The sequence below is a fragment of the Myxocyprinus asiaticus genome, chromosome 44, assembly GCF_019703515.2.
Source record: "Myxocyprinus asiaticus isolate MX2 ecotype Aquarium Trade chromosome 44, UBuf_Myxa_2, whole genome shotgun sequence".
NCBI classification, from domain to species: Eukaryota; Metazoa; Chordata; class Actinopteri; order Cypriniformes; family Catostomidae; genus Myxocyprinus; species Myxocyprinus asiaticus.
This window is the reverse complement of record NC_059387.1, coordinates 35,975,728-36,002,721: the sequence shown is the minus strand read 5'-3', so window position 1 is coordinate 36,002,721 and position 26,994 is coordinate 35,975,728. Positions and strand designations below refer to the sequence as shown.

At 39.9% G+C, this 26,994-nt stretch overlaps 1 protein-coding gene across 5 annotated transcripts in view; it reads right to left on the bottom strand.

The window, feature by feature from the left end:
• Positions 1–26,994, bottom strand: part of LOC127434618 (lethal(3)malignant brain tumor-like protein 4) — a 104,829-nt gene that overhangs the window by 9,593 nt on the left and 68,242 nt on the right. For 3 of the 5 annotated variants that reach the window (XM_051687474.1, XM_051687475.1, XM_051687476.1), the window contains exon 18: positions 1,669–1,838. The exons of 1 other annotated variant lie outside the window; for it this stretch is intronic. In XM_051687474.1, the coding sequence (XP_051543434.1) occupies positions 1,669–1,838 (170 nt within the window). Of the gene's footprint in view, positions 1–1,668; positions 1,839–23,356; positions 24,208–26,994 lie in introns of those variants that run through there. One more of the 5 variants, XM_051687477.1, reaches the window with a different exon arrangement.

Sequence of the window (26,994 nt, the reverse complement as noted above, 5' to 3'; positions counted from 1 at the left end):
AAAGACATATCCAATATTACAACTTCTTTAACCCTGAACACATACTTTTGAAACAGTGAGTATTTTAATGTTTACGGATTCGCCCCATTGACTTCCATTGTAAGTCTGAAAGTGTGAAGTGTGTAATTTCTGCACTACCGAACAGAATTGCAAAAATAAACATTGTTTTTAAACTGATTTCTGAAAACTCACCCTGCGTCTGCTGTTGACTGAACAAACAGATCCCGTCCCCAACTCACGCCACTGGTTGAACAAACAGTCCTGCCCCCAACTCGCGCCACTGGTTGAACAAACAGTCCTGCCCCCAACTCGCGCCACTGGTTGAACAAACAGTCCTGCCCCCAACTCGCGCCACTGGTTGAACAAACAGTCCTGCCCCCAACTCGCGCCACTGGTTGAACAAACAGATCCCGTCCCCAACTCGCGCCACTGGTTGAACAAACAGATCCCATCCCCAACTCGCGCCACTGGTTGAACAAACAGATCCCATCCCCAACTCACGCCATTGGTTGAACAAACAGATCCCATCCCCAACTCGCGCCACTGGTTGAACAAACAGTCCCGCCCCCAACTCGCACCACTGGTTGAACAATTAGTCCCGCCCCCAACTCGTGCCATTGGTTGAACAAATAGTCCCGCCCCCAACTCACACCATTGGTTGAACGAATAGTCCCGACCCCAGATCATGCCATTGGTTGAACAAATAGCCCCGCCCCAGTTTTCAAGAAAATGAATCTGTGCATGTCTTATAGTTGTCTCTGCACACTTAGCTGGGATTAGTATTTTAATACTGAAGAAGTTAGACTTTTTTTTTTCCAATTTGGAATGCCCAGTTCCCAATGTGCTATTAAGTCCTCATGGTCGCGTATTGATTCGCCTCAATCCAGGTGGAGGAGGACGAATCCCAGTTGCCTCCGCGTCTGAGACCGCCAGCCCGCGTATCTTATCACGTGGCTTGTTGAGCGTGTTGCCACGGAGACATAGCGCGTGTGGAGGCTTCACGCTATTCTCCACGGCATCCACGCACAACTCACCACGTGCCCCACCGAGAGCGAGAACCACATTATAGTGACCACGAGGAGATTACCCCATGTGACTCTACCCTCCCTAGCAACCGGGCCAATTTGGTTGCTTAGAAGACCTGGCTGGAGTCACTCAGCACGCCCTGGATTCAAACTCATGACTCCAGGGGTGATAGCCAGTGTATTTTACCACTGAGCTACCCAGACCCCCAGACTTCAGCTTTAAGAAACACTAATATTGGCCATCTGTCAATCACAAAGTTCTACACATCCTCTGCACCTTGAATGTTCGTTTATTAAATATTTTGTCCAATTTGACCATACTTTCTGTTACCGATCAGACTGCAGTACTCTCAGCTCCATCTAACACATTTTAACATGTTTACATTCATTCCACAGAAGTCTGCAGATTTTGCCTTAAAATCAGTGCAGAAAAAAGTCTGCAGATTTCATCTGTGGCTGCTGCTGATTGGAAATCAACCTCAAAGATTATTTTAAGTCAAATCAGCACAGCTTTCAGAAGAACTTTAAGAACTAACAGAACTCTAAAGCACATAGGACACAACACATTCTCTGGCGTACAGGTGGAAGTGATGTCACAATATCACGCCGGTCACACACACACACACACACACGTCCATCTTACCTCCTCTACGCTCCAGTGGGCGACACGACTGGCCTGAACGCCCGCCACACCCGGCAGCAGTTTACAGTGCTGCTCCCAACACAGCGGCAGGTCACGAGACGGGTGAGCCGACATCGCCGACAGAAACACAGACTGATGTAGAGCCTGCTGGAGACTGTCCATGTTACGCTCTGAAAACACACACACAGGTCAGTAAGGAAGAGCAATAAATGTATAGTTGACTCCTGAGAGTGATTTCTGTTCTGTTAGAATAGAAGTCACAGTGACAATAAAGTTTATGTTGCTCATCAAAACTCAAACTGTTTCTGTTTGAGCTTCATCCACAATCAAACTGAAAGCTCAGTGTGTGTTAATGACAGACGGATGGAGGTGGACTGCAGTTGTACTGTTATACTGCAGCTGTGAATCAAATCATCCTTTACACTCTTAAAGTGTCTCAAACTTGTGTAATAGCAGGAGACATTTTCCACAAGCCCTTTCAACATTTAATCATGTGCAGGATATGAACTGCACATATCTATATTTTAATTTCCACTAGTTAAAATGCTATGGAATTACTACTAGTAAAAATTAGTTTCACTAGTGCCATTGTTAATTTCAGATATATTTAATGTTACTGTAACTAGTAAGAAAGTCTTTTAAGAGATCTTTAATTACTCATCAACTTATTGATCTCTGAAATCCACTTCCAGTTATCTGAAACACCAAACCTTACATGTTGAAATACATCTACAGATATAAAAAATATCAGCATTTTAACTAGCTGTTATTTAATTGTTGATATCAGGAAGCAATTTCTGTTCTAGTAACTCTAGTATTTTATTATCATTTAAAACTACTAAGAAGTTCATTGCTAATATTTGAAATTGACGCTGACTACCACACCTGGAGTCATGAGTTTGAATCCAGGGTGTGCTGAGTGACTCCAGCCAGGTCTCCTAAGCAACCAAATTGGCCCGGTTGCTAGGGAGGGTAGAGTCACATGGGGTAACCTCCTCGTGGTCGCTATAATGTGGTTCTCGCTCTCGGTGGGGCGTGTGGTGAGTTGTGCATGGATGCCACGGAGAACAGTGCTCTGTGGTAACGTGCTCAACAAGCCACGTGATAAGAAGTGCGGATTGACGGTAGAGTGCATTGGGAATTGGGCATTCCAAATTGGGGAGAAAAAACATTAAAGGTGCAATATGTAACAATCTTCATGTAATATTCACCATTTTTTGCCAATGTGTGAATGGCTTGTAAAGCAACTTGAGCCCTTCCCGGACTTCCTAGGTTGCCTATTAAAGCCTGTAGACTGATTTTCATGCGAAGGGAGCGGGTCGCTTTTGCCGGGAAAATCCAAAGGATGTGACGTTTATGCGCGCTCCTGAGAGCCTCAGTGTTTCTCTTCTGCTATTCAACAGTGACGACAAACTGCAACACTAGATAACGTTATCTTAGAGATGAAATCCAGCAAACGTCCGGCTCCCAGCACAACACCGACTCCTACACAAACTCAGAGTAAACCAAAAAAAACATTTATCTACTGAATCCCATCTGGCTAAGCGGGAACGTGATCGTGGTTGAGCGAAAACTAGAGTGAACATCGGCAGGGGATTTGATTCCCGGAGGGAACTTCGTTTGTTTTTGGGGATCAAAACCGACCCTGAATTGGCGTTCTTCTTATTGGACAGGTAAACTTACATAACTGCAAATCATGTGAAATATAGTGCCATAAGGATTGATCTGTGTCATTTGAGCTAAACTACAATAACACATGAAATGAATGCTAGACAATGTTCAAGATAATACAAAAAGCTCCATTCATTAGTGTAACGTAACTTGGTTATACAGAAAATATATACAATCTATTATTATAAAACAATAGCGCATCGATATATCAACATGACAGTTGTGATGGAATCACATCAATACTGAATTGTGTCAACATATGTATAATGTACAGTCTATTTTATAAACAGCTACTGTTATCATCCACCAAATTTAGCTAACAGCTATTGATAAAGCTGACTAGCTAGCTAACGCTGACATAGCCTAACGTATAAATGCAGTCAATGTATCATGCAAAGAAAAGTGAAAACTTCAAACTACAGTCTCTCATAGTCAGACCTATATCCACACTTTGTTTTAGCCCTGTTCCAGCACTGGAGAGTCAAATATAATATACAGTCTCAAAGTTTGTAGTAAAACAATCATAACTGTGTAATTTTAATTATGCTACCTCATCTGTCAGCATGATGTCGGTGAATCACGTTCAGTCTCTTTGTACATTACATCGTTTTTGCTGATGCTCGCTCGCTCGCGTCCCTATGGAGCGTGTGCATGAGGGCGAGCAACAGGCTGCAGTTCACTTAATGGCCACAGGTGTCACTAATAACAAGTGTTTCTGAATCTTACATACTGCACCTTTAACATTATAAAATCCAAAAGTCATGATTTTCAATCGCATTATTAATTTAAACTGCACGATGAGGACTTTAAGACATTACAGCTTCATTTTCTGTTACTGCATAATTTTCTGTAAAGCTGCTTTGAAATGATGTGTGTTACATGCAAATATTCATACAAATAAAAATGACGTGAATATTCACGTGAATATGTTGAAAAATATAATGTAATTTAACAAGATCAATCTTATACACAGAAGTTGTAATGTAATGTTTACTGTATATATGTCATGACCTGCTTTAAATAAATTTACGAAAGCAATGTCTTCTTATAAACAGCCAAAACATAAACTTATAACTTATAATAAATGTCAGGAATATATCATGGAAGTTGGATGAAAGTACACAGAATAAAAAGGAAACACACATTCACAGTGTGTGTTTTGAGTAAATAATTAATTGTTTTTTAATAGTTCAATTTTTTTATATCAAGAACGGGAAATAACGATGCCATTACTGTTATCAAGAATGAATGTTTTTGCTAGTGCAAACCTACTTACTGCTATAAGAAATGGATAGGGAAATAATGGACTCTGAAAACGACATCAACTCTGAGGAAACCGTTCAAACTGTCACCTGTCTCAGATCTGTCTGCTCACATAGAGAAACAGACGAGACAATGAAAGACGAGCGATTCCCGCCTGTCACACACACATCATGATGTGCTGGGCGACTGAGACACGAGCACTTTGATCAGACAGGCAGATCATGAGCGCACATGAAACATGTTTCTGATGCAAAACACATACAGAGAAACAAAATTCTGCAAACACGAACAGCTCTGGCCATCATCTGTTCACTGAGATCTCACTTGTGTCTCCATCAAATGTTTCTGGCGAGCGTCGCCGTGTTAAAAACGCCTGTGATGGTCTGGCAGAATGCTGAACCCACACTCAAACTCTACATATGATCTGACCGCAGGAGTCAATGACGAGACTCAATATCACTCAACAGAGCTGCCAAACTGATGACCTGCCACACGCTCAGTGATATCACACCTCACAGCGATGAGAATCTGTTCTGATGCTGACAGCACAAGACGATGATACAGATGGCCGTTTGGTGAGATGAAGAGTGTTTGTGATGGAGTGGAGAGTGTGGAGGAATCTGAGCTCAACAAACACGACAACACTACACAAAAACAATCCAAACATTCAGCTGTTGAATTAGAGAAACAGGCTTCTACCTCCACCTCACTTCCTCATCGATTCTAGTATTTAACAAGGATGTGCAAATCTACTTATTCTCAAAATCATTTCCTCAGTGGGTTGTCAAAATGATTAGTTGCTCTTAAAGGAATATTCCAGGTTCAAAACAAGTTAAGCTCAATCAACAATGTTGATTACCACGAAACAATCTCGACTCTTCCTCCTGAAATGACACTGTGGAGGGAACTTTCATGACAAAAATGACACAAACCTCCTGTGATGCATGTACATGCATGTATGTTTGGAAACATCCAAATATTCAAGAGCATCACAGTTGTCATCCAGGTGGATGACATTATGAAATCTGTACACGTGACGAGACACGTGAACGGTTTTGTTGTCTTTCCACTTTGCGCTGTATTTTTGTGGCATTAGAGATGACGCTCACTAAAATCCACACTGCCACCTGTGTCCCATTGCACAAGCGGTTGCCAAGGCGACTGTCACAGTGCATCGTCGTCTGAGCAACTGTTTGCAATCTGTGTCACATGACCAGGTGAGATCTGAAGACGAAGACGCAAGTGGACAAAGTGTCACAGAATATTAAAGTCTCACAGTCTCTGAGTCACTGTAGGACACGAGAGCATCACAACAGCAACAAAACACAGGATACGTGATCTCTGCTGTGAACTTCATAACTCATGCACACGAGAATGATCCCAGATAATGAGTGAATGCCACTTAAATACCACCATTGACCAACCAAAATCGAGTATTACAGAGAGCAGTGTAATAATCTTCATTATCATTGTTGTGGAATATTTAACTTAAAGAAGCGACGCTATTAACTTAACTACATGTTTCAGTGGTGTGACAATAGTTAGATATTTTCACAAAAGTGTCGCTTTTACAGTAATGAGCTTCATTTTCCAGCGTCACAGTGCTGGAGCAATACAGCCGAGTGAGCAATCAAACATGCTTACTAAAACATCCTCTCACATAGTGTTGGGGAGTCCAAATCATTTAAGTGAAACAGTTCGTTTGGACAGTTCATGTAAATGAACTGGTTAAAAATGATTCACTGAATCACTTATATGTAGCACTGGGAAGTCCAATTCATTTTCATGAATCAATTCGTTCGGATGGTTCATGTAAACAAACTTGTAAAAATGATTCACTGAATCACTTATATGTAGCACTGGGAAGTCCAATTCATTTTCATGAATCAATTCATTCGGATGGTTCATGTAAACAAACTTGTAAAAATGATTCACTGAATCACTTATATGTAGCACTGGGAAGTCCATTTCATTTTCGTGAATCAATTCATTCGGATGGTTCATGTAAACAAACTTGTAAAAATGATTCACTGAATCACTTATATGTAGCACTGGGAAGTCCATTTCATTTTCATGAATCAATTCATTCGGATGGTTCATGTAAACAAACTTGTAAAAATGATTCACAGAATCACTTATATGTAGCACTGGAAAGTCCATTTCATTTTCGTGAATCGACTTGTTCAGATGGTTCATGTAAATGAATTGGTTAAAAATGATTCACAGAATCACTTATATGTAGCACTGGAAAGTCCATTTCATTTTCGTGAATCGACTTGTTCAGATGGTTCATGTAAATGAATTAGTTAAAACTGATTCACAGAATCACTTATATGTAGCACTGGAAAGTCCATTTCATTTTCGTGAATCGACTTGTTCAGATGGTTCATGTAAATGAATTGGTTAAAAATGATTCACAGAATCACTTATATGTAGCACTGGAAAGTCCAATTCATTTACGTGAATCAATTAGTTTGGATGGTTCCTGTAAACGAACTGGTAAAAATGATTCACAGAATCACTTATATGTAGCACTGGGAAGTCCATTTCATTTTCATGAATCAATTCGTTCGGATGGTTCATGTAAATTAACTGGTTAAAAATGATTCACCGAATCACTTATATGTAGCACTGGGAAGTCCAATTCATTTTTGTGAATCAATTCGTTCGGATGGTTCCTGTAAATGAATTGATTAAAACTGATTCACAGAATCACTGATATGCAGCACTGGGAAGTCCAATTCATTTTCATGAATCAATTAGTTTGGATGGTTCCTGTAAACGAACTGGTAAAAATGATTCACAGAATCACTTATATGTAGCACTGGAAAGTCCAATTCATTTTCGTGAATCGACATGTTCAGATGGTTCATGTAAATGAATTGGTTAAACTGATTCACAGAATCACTTATATGTAGCACTGGAAAGTCCAATTCATTTTCATGAATCAATTAGTTTGGATGGTTCCTGTAAATGAACTGGTAAAAATGATTCACAGAATCACTTATATGTAGCACTGGAAGTCCATTTCATTTTCATGAATCAATTCGTTCGGATGGTTCATGTAAACGAACTGGTAAAAATGATTCACCGAATCACTTATATGTAGCACTGGGAGGTCCAATTCATTTTCGTGAATCAATTCGTTTGGATGGTTCATGTAAATGAATTGGTTAAAAATGATTCACCGAATCACTTATATGTAGCACTGGAAGTCCATTTCATTTTCATGAATCGATTCGTTTGGATGGTTCATGTAAACGAATTGGTAAAAATGATTCACAGAATCACTGATATGTAGCATTGGGAAGTCCAATTCATTTTCATGAATCAATTCGTTTGGATGGTTCATGTAACCAAATTGGTAAAAATGATTCACAGAATCACTTACATGTAGCACTGGAAAGTCCAATTCATTTTCATGAATCGATTCATTCAGATGGTTCATGTAAATTAATTGGTTAAAAATGATTCACCGAATCACTGATATGTAGCACTGGGAAGTCCAATTCATTTTGTGAATCAATTCGTTCGGATGGTTCATGTAAATGAATTGGTTAATATAAATGATTCGACGATTCACTTGAACCTCTGTGCAGGAGTCAGTTCATTTCTATTATATAAACAAAATATATCGACCTCTTATGAGAAGTTGATTTTCTTCTATTTTACCCTTCGTTGCAAAACAGACCACAGTTCTGAATATAATTCAAAGACACACACACACACGTGCTCTTCAAACCTTGAGACCTCTATCGGCAGATCATAAAAGTGCTATTTAAAGGAAGCGGGCAGCTGAAGCCACACATTATTTCACTTGACAAATAAAAGCTCTCTCCTATTAAATGCAGAGAGTGTTCTGCCTTTAATAGCACAAGACATCGACACTTCAGGTCACAGAAAACTCATTGTATCACTTCAGTATCGTCTGCTCACATTAATGTCAGTCACATGACCAGGTCTTCTGAAGGCACATCTCAAATGAGACACTACAGGTTGATACGTTGAGAGGGAATCAATGCAAATGTCAAGGACTCTCTCACTGATGAAGAGACTGTGAAATCATATTACTGGAGCTCAATGATTCGAGTCATTAGTACACTGACCTTTAAACACTAATGTCACAAATACTGATTCAAAATACTTCTTTAAATTCAAGCTGAGGAAATACATCAGTTAAAAGAGAGCTCACTTGATAGACTAAGACAAAACATGAAAGTTAATCTTATTTTGTTAAATCACATTTGAAATATTACCTGATGGTTTATCAACTTTAAACATCAGTGTTTCTTTTTTTTTTCTCGCATTGGGAATGCCCAATTCCCAATGCGCTCTAAGTCCTCGTGGCGGAGGACGAATCTCAGCTGCCTCCGCGTCCGAGACCGTCAGTCCACACATCTTATCACGTGACTTGTTGAGCGCGTTACCGCGGAGACGTAGCACGTGTGGAGGCTTCATGCTATTCTCCGCGGCATCCACACACAACTCACCACCGAGAGCGAACCACATTATAGCGACCATGAGGAGGTTACCCCATGTGACTCTACCCTCCCTAGCAACCGGGCCAATTTGGTTGCTTAGGAGACCTGACTGGAGTCACTCAGCACACCCTGGATTTGAACTTGCGACTCCAGGTGTGATAGTCAGCGTCAATACTCGCTGAGATACCCAGGCCCCTTTTCATCACTTCCACTTGACTAATTGTGAAAAGTGACAATTGCAGCATTCGACTGAGTTCTACTTACACTGCGTAAAATAATCTGCATCACTTTACAATAAGGTTGTATTTAACAAAAGTTAACAGAATTATTTAACATGAACTAACAATGAATAATAGTTTTTCAGCATTTCTTAACCTAGGTTAATCACTACATACACGAATGCATTTTTAAAATGAAATGTTGTTTGCGTTAACATTAGTTCATGCATTATGAACTAACATGAACTAACAATGAATGCATGTATTTTCATAAATTAAAATGGTAACACTTTATAATAAGGTTGCATATGTTAACATGAATAACAATAAACAATTTTACAACATTTGCTAATCTTGGTTAATGGTAGCAGCTCTATTTGACGTTTATATTTGATGTAAGTCATGGCAAGTCGAGCTACAGGAACACAAGTAAATATTAAGGTAAATATGAAGGTAAATCAGTAGCAAAACTCGAGAGTTTGTAGATTTAAATTTGAGAACTTGTACAATAAATATATGCATTTGTAAGCTGAAATTTACACTCACAGCCCTATCACTGATCCTGAATACAAGCTGTTATTTCTAAGAAAGGGAAATAGATACCATATTAATTTTAACGGTACAAATCGAACACAAATGAACGGCACCAGTTCAGAGTGATTTGTAGTGACGTCACTGCCCCCGAAAAGTTTCATTTTATATCTAAGGAAGATAAATAGTTACGGTGTTTCTTTTAATGGCACAAACCGGCACAAACGAACGTCACCGGTTCGGAGCGATTTGGGGTGACGTCAGTGCCCTGAAAGGTTTCATGCTATTTCTAAGGAAGATAAATAGTTACGGTGTTTCTTTTAATGCACAAATCAAGCACAAACGAACGACACCATTTCGGAGTGATTTTGACTTCATGGGGTACAGAGTGACATCACCGCTCTTGAAAAGTTTCTTGCTATATCTAAGGAAGATAAATAGTTACTGTGTTTCTTTTAACGGCACAAACCGGCACAAACGAACGTCACCGGTTCGGAGCGATTTGGAGTGACGTCACTGCCCCCGAAAAGTTTCATGCTATATCTAAGGAAGATAAATAGTTACAGTGTTTCGTTTAACGCATAAATCGAGCACAAACGAACGTCACCAGTTCGGAGTGATTTGGACTTCATGGGGTAGACAGTGACGTCACTGCTCTTGAAAAGTTTCATGCTATATCTAAGGAAGATAAATAGTTACTGTGTTTCTTTTAACGGCACAAACTGAGCACAAACGAATGACACCGGTTTAGTACGATTTGGACCACATGGGGTGGAAAGTTACATCACACAGCCAAAAAAATTATGTCTATCTGAAACACTGAACCAGCACAAATGTTCATTTGTGGCACAAATCAGCACAAATGAATGGTATAGATTTGGTAATGATTTAATTATATGGGGTGCCAACTTCAGGGAGGTCTTGAATTCACTTATGCAGTACTACCATCAAATCTGCCACAGCATCTTCCCACCTTGACTTTTGCAACAACTTTAGCGAAAAACCCGTTGCAAAACTCACTTGTGCACTGTAAATCCAGAACTGAGAGCTGGTGTTGGGCAGGGGCGGGGCCAATGAAGTAGTGACCAATCACAAGAGCTGGATCATAGTACTTACTTGATGGCTATCTACAATACATAGAATTCAGTGTAAGTCATAATGAACCTGTTTTCCCGCTACATCTGAATTAGACATATAGAAATGTACAAATCTTGTTGAACGTGTAACAAGATTACAAAATTAAACTTCAGGTCTGTGAGTGTAAACTTCAACTTGCGAATACATATTTACTGAACTGTACAAGTTCTCAAATCTACAAGCTCTCGCATCTCTACAGATTTACCTTCATAGGTAAACACCTCACATTATTTGACATCAAATGCTTTTTGATGCTCCTTTCAGAAATGATTTATAGAGAGAAGACAGTTTGAGTGTCCGATCACACAAATCCATCAGATAAATGACTGATCTGCTCATGGATCACCTGCAGACTTTCACCTTCACACGACACGAGAGAGAACGTCTCCTGCTCATCTGTGTGCTCTTACAGTCATGAGCCCTACCACTGATTTCACCTTCATCTTCACCTCTCTTTGCAATCACTCATTATCTTAATGAATTAAATTTATCAGGTCAGCATCACAAGGTTTTGAAACACACTCAAGAGAGCGCTGTCTGCAGTCAGCAGCACTAACACAAAGGTGACACGACAGCTGATAGCCGCTAGTTAGTGAAGCACACAGACCCTCAGACGGAAAGGTCTAGAACTATGGGGCACTGCAGTTAGCCGGCATGTTCTCCACGGTTACCATGACAACAGAGATATTACAGGATGAGGCAGCACGGGTGAGCATTACAGGAGATGTCATTTTACGAAGATCTCACCGGACGTGCTGGTGCAAAATATTTGTGTCATTTCCAAACGAGGAAAGACGACTGGGACTGTAAATGTTTTGAGTGAAAAACGAAGTGTGAGAAAACGCAGAGAGGAAGATCTTCAGAGCTGAAAAGATCAACCCTCCCCAGATAACCTCAGATACACACCATCTGCTTCAACACAAGAGAAACATGCTCCGTTCCAAACCCTAGTGAGCTGACTACTGTCTACATAGGCAGCATCGTGAAACACTACATAGCAACTCTGCACTACACAGATACAGCTTCTCACATGAAACACACGTTAATGCTCATATAATGACACAATATGTATAAAAATAGTGGTAAACTTTATGGTAACACTTTATAATAACTACATGGTATAAAGTATTTGTATAGCATTAGTTTACACTTAATTAATCATTTATAAATGATCATTCCAATACATCAATAGGCTATTAGGCAATATAAAAAAAAAAGTGTATTATTTGTTTTAATTCCATATAGCAAATGATTTATTATTGTTGTTAAATTCATATATATAAGCAGTTTGATAAAGCATTTTTTCATCCTTACTAAACAGCTTATTATCCATACCTAAATAATGTATTTCAGTAGATGCATAAACCAGTGGTAAAGAAGTGTTTGTGAGTACATCAAGATGGCATAAATTTATATAGCAGTTCATAAAGAAATAATATATACATTTATATACAGTATATAATGAACTGGACATACTGTTATGCTTCATTCATGTGGTAATTACTGTTTTAGGAACACTTACTATTACAGTATTAATGCGTAAATGTTGTAATAAAGCATTGACTAATTGCTAGCTTAGTATTTAGCATAACCTAATCTAAAGAGAGAACTACTGTATTATGGGGCTTTTCCACTGCAAGGTACGGCTCGACTCTGCTCGCTTTTTGGGGGTTTTCCACTGTGGATAGTACCTGATACTTTTTTTAGTACCATCTCGGTCGAGGTTCCAAGTGAGCCGAGCCGATACTAAATGTGACGTCAAATCCCTGCAGATCACTGATTGGTCAGAGAGAATCGTCACTATCAGCGTCACTGGATTTACGGGACATCAACCTGCTAGTTTTAAAGTTAGCAACAGCGATAGCAGTATCGTTTGTTCACGCGACTTTCGAATTGTAAAAAGAAATGGCTGTGCGCAAAACCACGCCATGGTCAATAAACGAGGTGCAGACGTTCCTCTCGTTAGCGGCGAACGAAACGAAGCGAAACGAAAAAGTCTTTCAGGAAGTGTCTCAGCTGCTGACCGCACACAGCTACCACTGGATCTACCAACAGTGTAGGGAAAAGTTAAAAAAATGTAAAAGTGACTACAGAACCATCCAGGACCACAACAGACGGAGTGGTTCAAACAGAAGAAAGTGGAAGTGGTTCGAACAAATGGACGCTATCTATGGCAATAGACCGGCGAGCAATGGGAGGGAGAGTGCCCTGGACTCGGCGTTGTTGGAGTCCACGATGGAGGATGGTATGTTTTGTTACGTTAACTCTATATTCTGCTTGAAAGCTTCACTTTATTTAGTTGACCAGCTACTGGAAAGCTTGCTTCTAAAACAACCAGGCCAATTTAACTGTTACACTTGTGTAAAATCACAATGCAACATCTGCTTTATGCAGCACAATGAGCTAGTAGCTAACAGCTAGCGGTCGTGTTATTGTTTATGGTCAGTAACGTTTGTGTCGCGTTTAAGATGATGTCACGGCAGTAGAGGCGGCGCAACTATGACGATCAGCCTATAATCCCACCCACGCTGAGGCGGCACTAAACTGCAGTGGAAAAGCAAGCTCAGGAAAGTAAAGCGAGTCGAGTCGAGTTGAACCGTAACGTGCAGTGTAAAAGTGCCATTATATGCCTTTGGTTGGTGCCAGATGGGCTGGTTTGAGTATTTCTGGGATTTTCACACACAACAGTCTCTAGAATTTACTCAGAATGGTGCCAAAAACAAAAACATCCAGTGAGTGTCAGTTCTGTGGATGGAAACGCCTTGTTGATGAGAGAGGTCAACAGAGAATGGCCAGACTGGTTTGAACTGACAGAAAGTCTACGGTAACTCAGATAACCACTCTGTACAATTGTGATGAGAAGAATATCATCTCTGAATGCTATTTTGAGAAGCGGGTTGGCGCTGTTTTGGCGGCACGAGGGGGACCTACACAATATTAGGCAGGTGGTTTTAATGTTGTGACTGACCGGTGTAAATGAATAACATACTATTTGTATATAGTCTATTAATGTATTTACAATGTAAGAACAAAGAGTTAAAAATAGGGGGCCTGGGTATCTCAGCAAGTAAAGACGCTGACTATCACCCCTGGAGTCGCGTGTTCGAATCCAGGGTGTGCTGAGTGACTCCAGCCAGGTCTCCTAAGCAACCAAATTGGCCTGGTTGCTAGGGAGGGTAGAGTCACATGGGGTAACCTCCTTGTGGTCGCTATAATGTGGTTCTCGCTCTTGGTGGGGCGTGTGGTGAGTTGTGCGTGGATGCCGCGGAGAATAGCGTGAAGCCTCCACACGCGCTACGTCTCCATGGTAATGCGCTCAACAAGCCACGTGATAAGATTCGTGGACTGACGGTCTGAGACGCGGAGGCAACTGAGATTCGTCCTCCGCCACCCGGATTGAGGCGAGTCACTACGCCATCACGAGGACTTAGAGCACATTGGGAATTGGGCATGCGAAATTGGGAGAAAAAAGTTATAAATAATTAATTAAAAATAAACTACTGCTTTAGAAGTCATCTGCCACCTTGGATTCTTTGTATGTTTTGGGAGAGTGCTGAATAACAAGCTCATCATTATCTTCACTCAAAATACAATTATCACTTATAAACATGACTGCAACAGTATCCTGCCCCAAAACAACAACTGCAGCATTTGCTTGCGCTCTGACACATCAACTGAGAAATAAAACATGCTGCATCTCTCTGAAATGAAGATCACAAACTGATGATCAATGACGATTAAACAGCGTAAGCAGTGAATCTACAAGCTCATTTCATGTCACATCTGTCACGTGTGTGGCATTTGCTTGGGCTCATGAGTTTTGACACTAGCTGGGTTTCCATCCATGTATTTTTATGCCGACTGCAAACAAAAAATGCTGAATGGAAACACCAAGGTGCAGATAAAATCTCCAAAATGCCCATTTGAGGTGGACACATTGTTTATACGATAAGAAAACATGAACATAAACTACCATGGAAACACATTTACAGAATATATTCCAATAGGATTTACATAATACACCGTAGATGCGGATCAGAAAGTCATGTGACTTTGCCTTAACAAGTCATGTAATTACAAAGACATCTGATGCTGAATACAAGCAATTATGAAATTCGTCCAAAAAAAACAAAAAAAAAAAAACAAACAAAAAAAACATTCTGCACGTTCTAAATCTCAAGTCATTTATTACATTTAATAAAAAGCCAGAGTGGTTTCAACTTCCATTTTCATTTCTATTTTGTGCCAAGTTCCCCAGAAATGATGATTTTTGTTCTCTTAAACCCATGGGATGGAAATGCTGCTTTGTTTGCTAAATTAAACTACATACATTCAATTTTTAACTTGGATGGAAACATGACTAGTGTCAGCTCATGTGAGGTTGACATCAGATCTTTTGTTGCACTTAGCTGCAGTTCTAATGACTACAGTGTGTTCAGAACGACACATCTGCATCCATCCGCTCAAAACCAGCACACCACACCAGCCTGACCAGTGAAGACCTGAATAAGCTGCAAACTGGACTAGACTTTATGCTGATAGTCAACGTCTGGCTCTGTGACACCAGTTTTAAGTTACTCTGTCACAAACGTGTCCTTGTACAAGTTCCTGCTAATGAAATCAATGCACAGAGCGGATGGAGTCTGATGATAATATATCTTACAAAATCAGGGTGTCACAGCCAAAGTGGCTCTGCTTGACAACTTAATTCTTTAATCGAGCTAGTCTCTGGAGAAACATTAGGACTTACAAACCGCAGATGAGAGCATACGGCACAAATGACTCAAAGCTTTTAAAGGTGATCTTCTTTCATGGGGAAAATTGTATTAATAAGGCTATATGTAGGAAAAAGTGGAAGAATAACCTTAAAAACTTTAAGAAACTTGAGCACTGTGAGGGCCAAAAGTCTGAGGCCACCAGTGAAAATGGTGGTGGCGTAGTCGACGCGAGTGGTGGTGGCATAGTGGACTAAATCACTGAACTGGTAAGCAGAAGGTTGCTGGTTCAATCCCCACAGTCACCACCGTTGTGTCCTTGAGCAAGGCACTTAACTCCAGGTTGCTCCAGGGGAATTGTCCCTGTAATAAGGGCACTGTGAGTCGCTTTGGATAAAAGTGTCTGCCAAATGCATAAATGTAAATGTAAATGTAAAATGCCTCTATTTGCATTGCAATTAATGCAAATTCATTACAAATGATTTTATCAGAAAAACATTTTGAGTGAAAAGTTGCATTGGAAAAGTAACATGAATTTGAGAATTTGCCAGTATTTGGTATTTTTAGCCTGATGATCATGTTCTCCAGAAGGGCTGGGTATTGATACATTGATTCTGTGATCTTGTGTGCTTCAATCAGGGTTCCCACACTTTTTGACCAATGAATTTCATTGATTTTCTATGATTTTTCCAGACGTGCAGATAACTGAGGAGGTTTTTTTTTTTTTTAATTAGGCAATGAAATCCTTTGGCTGAAATGCATCAGTGTGCAATTAATTTTTAATCAATTAATTGTTACACCATAAGAAGTGCCTTAAACTGTTTTTGTATATGCTATTAGCCAATTCAATAGTTCAGAGCAGATAAGGGGTGGATAAAAATACTGATTTTCTGATGCATCGTGATCTTCATTTGAACGATCTCGATATCTATTCTTAAAATCCCAAGATTGATCTTTTGCTCTATGTGCAACTCTCCACTACAATTAGAGGAAATCATTCATAATTGCAACCAAATTTCGTGCTATGCGACTAAATGTCTGTGATGCTCCACTGGCTGGTAAATGTTTAGACCAGTGATTTTTATTTTTTAAATACTTTATTTTCAAATTTTCTCATAACAGACACACAACAGACATAGAAAACAGAAAGCAACAAAAAATAAATAAATAAAAAGGTGGAGGGCTGCCAGAGTATCAGTCAGACTTTAAGATCAGAGGATTAAGGACACAACATAGCAGCAAACACTCAAATCAGACACTTGAAGTCTCATCAAGCAATATCAAAAATGGTTTCCACACCTTCAAGAAGTAGTTTTGTGAAGACCCTTTGTTAAAACGTATCTGTTCCATCTTACCAACAGAAAGCATTTCATTGAGCCACCTCCTGAAACATGGGGACAATGGAGACTTCCAATTTAGAAATATTAATTTTTTAGCTGCAACCATGCCTGCTCTAAGAATTTGCTTCTGATGGGAAAGAAGGGCTTTTGTACTGTCAGAGCAACCAAAAATAGCCAGATTACAATCTGGATGAATATTTATTCGACATTGTTTGGAAAGACAGTTAAATATGTCACTCCAGAAATTACTTAATACTGGACAGTACCAGAAAAAGTGTGATAGTGATCCTTCTGCAGTACCACATCTGTCATACAGGGAGGAAACTGATTCAAAAATCTTGTTAAGTTTGGTTTTGGAGTAATCAGTCTGAGTAAGACTTTAAATCGAATTAATCTGTATCTAGAACTAATGGAGCAGTTCTGTATACCGGACAAACCTTCCTCCCACAATTCATCCGACACCGGAGCACCCTATTCCGCAGCCCAGACCTCTTTGAGATGACCGGCTCTTACTGGTGTCGTAAAAGCAGTGACAAAGCGGGAGATCAAATGTTTAGAGCCAGGCTGTGAGAGAAGTAAATCATAAAAAATGTGACACTACGGTTTGACTGTGAATTCTGGGATATGCTCCCGTACAAAATGCCGACTTGAAGGTAGCGATAGAAATGTTGTTGAGGAAGGCAATGTTTAGTTTTGAGATGAGGAAATGAAGCAAATTTATTATCAATGTATAGATCGCCAATACAACACAACCCCCTCCTCCTCCAGTCCAGAAACACTATCCATCAGTGCCGGCTTGAACAAGTGATTATTTGTTATAGGGGTGTGTACTGAGACATTTACCAATCCAAAGGAGTTTTTAATTTGATTCAAAATCCTCAGGGAATTTCTAAGAATGAAGTTATTACCAACTAATTTGTAGGAAAGCTGTGCTTCGGAAAAGAGCAACACCGGGTGAGAGGTTTCTGAAACTAACATGGATTCAATTTTTAACCAGAGTGGGGAGACATCGTCGGGAAAGCCCCACTGCCAGAAAGTGAGAGCCCTTGCATTCGCAGCCCAGTAATAATGCTTAAATATCGGAAGGCCGAGGCAACCCTGTTTACATTCTTCTGTAGGTGTGCTTTAGCAATGCAAGGGGGTTTATCTGCCCAGACAAATGAGAGGATAACCAAATCTAGTTGTTTAAAGAAGGATATTGGTAAATAGACAGGAAGGATTTGGAAAAGGTACAAGAACCTTGGAAGTGCAACCATTTTAATAGCAATGATGTGGCCAATCATTGAAAGGGGAAGCAGCTTCCAGTTCCTAATGTTAACTTTTAATTTGTCTACCATGTCCAAGAAATTCAATTTAAATAACAGTTTGGGGTTTCTAGAAATCTTCAGTTCAAGATAGGTGAAGTAGGTGGTAACCAATTTAAATGGCAAGGATTTCAAGAAAGTAGGGCTCAGATTATTCGTCAGGGGCACAAATTCACTTTTATCCCAGTTTATTGTATATCCTGACAGTTTACTAAATGACTTAATGTAGTTCAGGAGGTTGGGAACTGACACTACTGGATCAGATAAACAAATTAATAAATCGTCCGCGTATAGATTCACGAGGCTTTCAACATTACCAAATTTTACACAATGGATACCTGAGTGACCCCTGATTCCTATTGCAAGAGGTTCAAAAGCAATATCAAACAGCAGGGGAGAAAGGGGATCAAAAGTTTGGGATTTGTCTGTATTAGTCAGAATAGAAGATACTGGATTTGAGTAAATTATTTTAAGCCAGTCTATAAAGTTCACCCCAAACCCAAATTGTTTTGATGTCTCTAGCAAATAGGGCCATTCGATCTGATCGAATGCCTTCTGGGCATCGAGAGATAAGATGGCAGCTTGCGTGTCCTTGTCATGGACCGAATATAATGTATTCAAAAGCAGACGAACATTACTAAATGTGAATCTACCCGGTATAAATCCAGTCTGATCAGGATGTACAATTGTTGAGATATGCCTACCCAATTTTGTGACCAGAACTTTAGTTATCACCTTCTGGTCACAATTCAGAAGAGCGATTGGTCTGTAATTTGCGGGGTCGCTCTCTACTTTTCCCTTTTTTAGGAGCAAACAAATATTAGCTTCATAGAGTGAACTGGGGAGCCTCTTATTTTTCACTGAGTCATTCACCATTCTTAACATGAGAGGGACTATTTTTCCATGAAACGCCTTGTAATATTCACAGCCAAAGCCATCTGGGCCTGCCGCTTTTCCAGAGGGGAATGCTAGAATAGCTTCCAGAAGCTCAACCTTAGAGACTGGGGTGTCAATGTCATCTCTAGATACGCCATCTAGTTGTGGAATATTTAGGTTATTGAAAAAAATTAGAGTGGGCTTTCCTTTGCTTGAATATAGTTCCTTATAAAAGTCTCAGAAGCAAACATTTATCTGTTTTGGGTCAGTAACCAATGCACCTGATTTAGATTTAATCCTATGGATGGCACGATTAGCTTGCTCTCCTCTAAGTTGACTTGCTAATAAATGCTCTGGTTTATCACTGAGTTCAAAATATTTCTGTTTGAGCTTTAGTAATTGGCTGCCAACATGTTTGTTAAGGATAGTATTATATTCATATTTTAATTTTAAGATCTTATTGTAGTCAGACTGAAGAGGGAAGCCCTGTACATCTCAAGTGCTGGAAGCATCTTATCAATATCCCTAAGGCGACCATTAAAGTTCTCTTTTTTTAGATGATTCAAATTAAATAATGTGTCCTCTCATCACAGCCTTAAAGGCCTCCCACAGAGTGGAATCAGAGACCTCCCCATTATCGTTGGTGGTGAGAAACTCATCTATACGTGCAGTCATATGGTCAGTGAAAGAGTGATCCTTAAGAAGAAGAGGGTTGAAGCGCCAGCTGTACTTTTGTTTAGACAGAATGTCTTTAAATTGAAGTGATACCGGGCTGGAGTCAGAAATCAAAATATTATGATAAGTGGAATTTGTAATGCTGGGTAGCAATTCAGAAGAAATCAGGAAATAGTCTATCCTAGTGTATGATTTGTGGACATGAGAGTAGAAAGAAAAATCGCTGTCAGTAGGATGCTGCAGCCGCCAAATATAAACCATGTTCCTAGTCTTATTTAAATCATTAAAAGTTTGCAATGAGGCTATAGTAGGGGCCGGTTTTGTAGAAAGTCTGTCCAGGATTGGATCTAAGTAACGATCACCTCTAATAATGACATTGGAGCTAGAGGCTGGTATCATATCAAATGTTTTACGAAAAAACAAACAAACAGGATTGTCAATATTTGGGGCATAGATGTTAAGCATTGTTACTGTAAAGGAACTTATGTGACCTGAAATCATTAAGAGCTATAAGGGTCTGCTGTCATAGAGTCAAGGCGAAATGTATTATTTTTACGAAAAAGAATAGCAGCCCCCCTGGTCTTACGAGTAAAAGGTGCTTGAAAAACCTGAGAAATCCAATCTGATCTTAGTCTACGCTGTTTGTTTGCTCCAATGTGCATTTCCTGGAGAAAAATGATGTCTGGCTTCAGTGATTTGAGATGAGATGACGCAACCTCTTTTGATTACATGGCCGATGGCCTTCACATTCCATGAGACTAGTGTTAAGTTGTTATTGATGCTGCTATGTGCAATACTGTCAGGTACTGACATTATCCCTGAGATGAAAATGATCTGGCATGCTCCCAAACCCCCCCCCCACAAAAGACAGTAAAAACACATAAATACCACACATTACGGTGTGAAACAACACACTTGAACAACCCTCTGAACATGTTCCCTACCCGCCCACAAAGTGCCTCCCCAAACGAAGCACAGGTGTCCCTCAAAGCCCGGGACCACTATTCGCACGTGAGGTGACTACCCTCTAAACAACAGTAGCTAGCTGAATAAAGCTACAAGAAGCCAGCTCAGCTCCACTGCCAATCGTGACTGAAGTAAATAAAATAAGTTGACAGTCTCATACAAACCAATCGAATTCTCTGAATGACAAAGAGTCATGCTGAAATGTGATCAACCCTCTGTTTGAACGCACAGAGCGGCATCCGAGTCTTTAGGATATGTTCTTTAAGTCACTGTTCAGAAATGACATTGCCTCACCTGGTGTGGTGAAAACCTTGAAGCGGACTTTGTGTTTGATGCGGAGCTTTGCAGGAAAGAGGAGACTATATTCCACCTTGAGCTCCCGCAGATCACCCAACACCTCGCTGAATTCCCGTTTTTATACTCCAGCTATCGCAGCCTCTGGAGTCGCAGTATGAGCTCCTTCTCCCGATAAAAGTGGACCCGCATGATAATGGCGTGGGGCTTGGCTCCCACCGGAGGTGGCGATCACAGGGTCCGGTGCCCATTCGATAATCACCGCAGACTTGAAGTTGTCCTCCCCAAGAAGTTTCGGTATCAGAGCCTTGATCAATTCCGTTGGTTTACCCCCTTCTTCTAGCTCAGGTATGCCAAGTGACCGGCCCTTGAGGTCATCCACCTTGAATTTGAGTGCGCTGTTCTCATTCTTCAGGCTGGAGGGTGACTTTTCCAAGCAGCTAATACGGCTTTCCTGCTCCAACACCTGCTCCTCGATAGACTCTACCTTCTCCATCAGTTCCTTCTGGAAGCTTTGTACTGCCTGGAGAGTCTGCTCCAACTTATCAAACCTATCATTAATGTGTTTGAGGATCTTGTCGGAGACCTTCTCCCAGATCAGTGGCAAATCCCCAACGTCGTCACCACCTGTAGCTTGACCACGAGCTCGACTGGGAGAGCTGCCACTAGCATTGCTAGCATTAGTTAAAGCTGGTTGGAGTGACTCTGCATGTCGTCACGAAAAGTCAACTAACCAGACCACAGTATGTCAGGGAAGTTCCCGAGGCAGGTAAGATGAGATGTGAGACTATAAAAATATTGAATATAAAGATTGGAACGGAGGAGCCTCTTGAAGCAGGTCTACTCCATGCGCTGCTCACTAGCGCCTCCCATGTTTAGACCAGTGATTGAGTAGTATAGTGGTGTAGATGTTCAGCAGTAATTGAGTAGTATAGTGATGAAGTTCAGCAGTGATTGAGCAGTACAGTGGTGAAGAAGTTCGGCAGTGATTGAGTAGTATAGTGGTGTAGACGTTCAGCAGTTATTGAGCAGTATAGTGGTGAAGAAGTTCAGCAGTGATTGAGTAGTATAGTGGTGAAGAAGTTCAGCAGTGATTGAGTTGTATAGTGGTGAAGAAGTTCAGCAGTGATCAAGTAGTATAGTGGTGAAGAAGTAAAGCAGTGATTGAGTAGTATAGTGGTGTAGATGTTCAGCAGTGATTGAGCAGTATAGTGGTGAAGAAGTTCAGCAGATATTGAGCAGTATAGTGGTGAAGAAGTTCAGCAGTGATTGAGTAGTATAGTGGTGTAGACGTTCAGCAGTGATTGAGTAGTATAGTGGTGAAGAAGTAAAGCAGTGATTGAGTAGTATAGTGGTGTAGACGTTCAGCAGTGATTGAGCAGTATAGTGGTGTAGACGTTCAGCAGTGATTGAGCAGTATAGTGGTGAAGAAGTTCAGCAGTGATTGAGCAGTATAGTGGTGAAGAAGTTCAGCAGTGATTGAGTAGTATAGTGGTGAAGAAGTAAAGCAGTGATTGAGTAGTATAGTGGTGAAGAAGTAAAGCAGTGATTGAGCAGTACAGTGATGAAGTAGTTCAGCAGCGAGATCATTTCACTGCATGTTGAGAGGAAAAGATTCGTTTGATTTGTTCGGTGTAATGTGTGTCCAAAGATGAGATCCACACAATCCATTTGACATTGAATAATGTCTCTTTTAATATCCTTTCTGTTCTTTAAAATCAGAAAAATAGAAACAATTCATTCTAATCACGCATAGCACGGATGAGATAAAGCCATTCGAGTCTCTCTCGTTAACATGCGCTTATTTACAGAACAGCCAGTTTTCTTTTCTTTTTTTTGTATCCCCTTTTCTTCCAATTTGGAATGCCCAATTCCCACTACTTAGTAAGGTCCTCATGGTTGCGTGGTTATTCACCTCAATCCGGGTGGTGGAGGACAAGTCTCAGTTGCCTCCGCTTCTGAGACCGTCAATCCGTGCATCTTATCACGTGACTCGTTGTGCATGACACCGCGGAGACTCACAGCATGTGGAGACTCATGCTACTCTCCACGATCCACACACAACTTACCACACGCCCCATTGAGAGCGAGAACCACTAATCACGACCACGAGGAGGTTACCCCATGTGACTCTACCCTCCCTAGCAACCGGGCCAATTTGGTTGCTCAGTACACCCTGGATTCAAACTCGTGACTCCAGGGGTGATAGTCAGTATCTTTACTCGCTGAGCTACCCAGACCCCCGAACAGCCAGTTTTCTTAAAGAGACAGTACATGTTCAATAAATCAATGTGAATACCTGTAAATAGTACAAATTATGCATGTAAACAATAAACATGTAACAAAATATAATATAGATGCAATATAATATCATACTGTTTGATTGAATACGCGGATTTGTTCATTTTTAAAAAGCTAAAATCTGACAAACATTTTGAAAAACTAATCAAATATAATTAGTAATATTTTTAATTTCCTAATGTACCTAGTTAAAAGGTCCGCTGAATAATTAACAGAATTAGCTGGGAGATAATTTCTTTCATATGCAAGCAAAAGGGACATTATAACGTCTGTGACTTACAGGTTTAACTCATTTCCAGTACTGTTTTACTGAATTTATAAGGTGTCACTTATTTTCATAACTTGGCCTGATGACCCTTACTTTAAAATTCCCTGATATTTCTAGGTTATTCATGACTGTGGGAACCCTGTTAAATGTTAATAAGTCACCAAAAAAACAGTGTGAAATATATCGTCATCATAATGTTTACAATTTTTCCAAGTCCTATTTTTGTTTTATTTTTAAATCAGATTTTCAGTGCTGTCTCAGAGTTTTGTCTCTGTATATAACAATAAGTGAATGCATAAGTATCTCTTCTGTTTGGCCAACATTACTCCAGCTCCAGGCAAACTAATGCAGAAACACAGATGATATTTGTGCAGCTCTATTCACCTGCAGCAGACAAAATAACACGCCAGAAGCAGCTCAAACCTGCAGGTGTGCTGAAAGAGCTGAATCACTGCAACGCCTCTGCTGGAAGAAAATCCCAGCATAATCTTGCGGCATTCTAAAAATAAAACATTTCATAGCATTTCTGAAAGAGTTCAGGGCTGTAGATGAGACGCTGTAGATGCATTTGTAAATTAAAGGAGTTCAGCGTTTGTCGATGCAAATGTGATTTTCAGAGCGAGTCAGAACTCGACTGCTTTCAGGTAATCAGCATCGTTAATTTAACAGAGCTGAATCACTTATGAATGATGAATTTCTGCTTTCAGTGCAAGATAATTCACCAGCAGACAAGTGTATACAGTGACCAGTTTGTACAATGACACATGCAGCATTACTGTGCAAAACAGTTTAACATCACATGAAGAAAAGTCCTGTGTGTGTCTGTTCTGAATAACATACTATCATTCAACTTGTACTATTTCTGCAGTCTGTAGTATGTATACTGAGCACAGTATGTGAATTTTCTACAAGCCAACTACAAGTAATCCAATGGCAAATACATTTCACCAAAAGTGTAACACTGTGAAATGTTTATCAGTGCATCATGTTTCACAAACAATTGTTAAAAGTCATCAGTATGCAGTATATATTGCATAGTATGCAGTAAGCAGTATACAATAGTTTTCTATTTAGCACACAGCCAGAGTGTATTACAATCACATGCAGGTTATGAACTATACATAGATTTCTATATTCAAATTTCACAAGTTAAAATGCTTATTCTTGATATAAGCATTGGAAATACCACTAAAGAACATGCTAATTTTTTATTTCAGTACTCATGTTTGCACTAGTAAAACATTATTTAACTCCTGTTCAAAACATAAGTCCAGATATAATTAATGTCTTACTAGTCGAAATTCCACTTTCACAAATCAGCACTACACTTTTTACAAATACCAATTATCTTATTTTTAAATCAATAATTACATTACTGATACCAATAACTGAATTACAATTAGTAAAAATGTTCATTTTTGATATCAGTTATTTGGTTTTCACTAGTGCTATTGTTAATTTCAGATTGGTATAATGTTATTGTAACTATGTAAGAAAGCCTTTTAAGATGTCTTATTTTGTATTTAAACAAGTCTAACATGTTTAAATACATTTACAAATAGAAAAATGAGCATTTTCAATAGTTGTAATTCAACTGCTGATATCAGGAAGAGATAAAAATGCAATTATTGATATGAAAAATATCATTTTTAGTAGTAAGAAACACATATATGTGAAATTGGGATTTCAACTAGTAAGAAATTAATTATACCTACGGTATCTGAATTACTTTTTTAACAGGAGTGACATTGTTGGATAAAATGCTGGATACTAGTAAAAATACAGTTACAGATATGAAAAATTACAGCTTTTGCTAATTGAAATTCCATGTTTGTAATCAAGAATGGGTAATTGTGTGAGTAATGGTATCATTCTTAATATCAGGAATTAATGTTTTTAACAGAGCAAACATATTTACTGATATCAACAACGAGCATAACAAGCTGCAATTCCACTGCTGATCCTGCATGTGATTAATATCAAAGCTTGTGATAGTGTGTGTGCGTTTTGCTGACAGACACAAAACCTTTAGTTCATATCACACACAAACAAACAAACAACACACACACACACACACACACACACACACACAGAGACACACACACACACACACACAGAGACACACACATACACACACACACAGAGACACACACATACACACACACACAGAGACACACACACACACAGAGACACACACACACACACAGAGACACACAGAGACACACAGAGACACACACACAGAGACACACACACACACAGAGACACACACACACACAGAGACACACACACACTCACACACACACACACACAGAGACACACACACAGAGACACACACACAGAGACACACACACACAGAGACACACACACACAGAGACACACACACACAGAGACACACACACACAGAGACACACACACACAGAGACACACACACACACACACTCAGAGACACACACACACACTCAGAGACACACACACACACTCAGAGACACACACACACACACACACACACTCAGAGACACACACACACACACACACTCAGAGACACACACACACACACACACACTCAGAGACACACACACACACACACTCAGAGACACACACTCAGAGACACACACACACACACACTCAGAGACACACACACAGAGACACACACACACACACACACTCAGAGACACACACACACACACTCAGAGACACACACACACACTCAGAGACACACACACACCCCCCATTCATAAATACACAGGAAGTGTCAAAGATTATAGGAGTAGAAAATGCTTGGCTAAGATCAAGTGAAAAGACTCATTAGCCTGCAGTTGTGTTTTCTTAATATAGGTAGTCTAACTCACCCTTTCATGTGATACCCACTATGCCTCCAGAGTAGATCTTTGGCATTTTCCACACATGAGTTGAGAGCAGGGCACAGAACTAACTTTTCTGACCCAATTTTAATTCAATTTTTACAGCCACCTTTATGCAGAGTATATAGGCAATTTACAACCCATTATCATTAAACTGCCCGTTTTAAAGTGATTTAAACTCACACACTAAAATTGCCTGAGATCATTTGCAGCACTCACATTAAGAACAAAACCTTTTGTTGTGACGGAGATGACAGAAAACTCTTCATATGCGCGGCATCAGACACACACACACACACTGGACGCTTGTCTTTCATCTGTTCTTTAAAATATAATCAAATGTGTTGCATCAAGCACGCATCTTAATGTCAAAGCAACGACATCTCTTGTCAAATATCGCTCTTGCCCTGTTCAGATCTGGTATT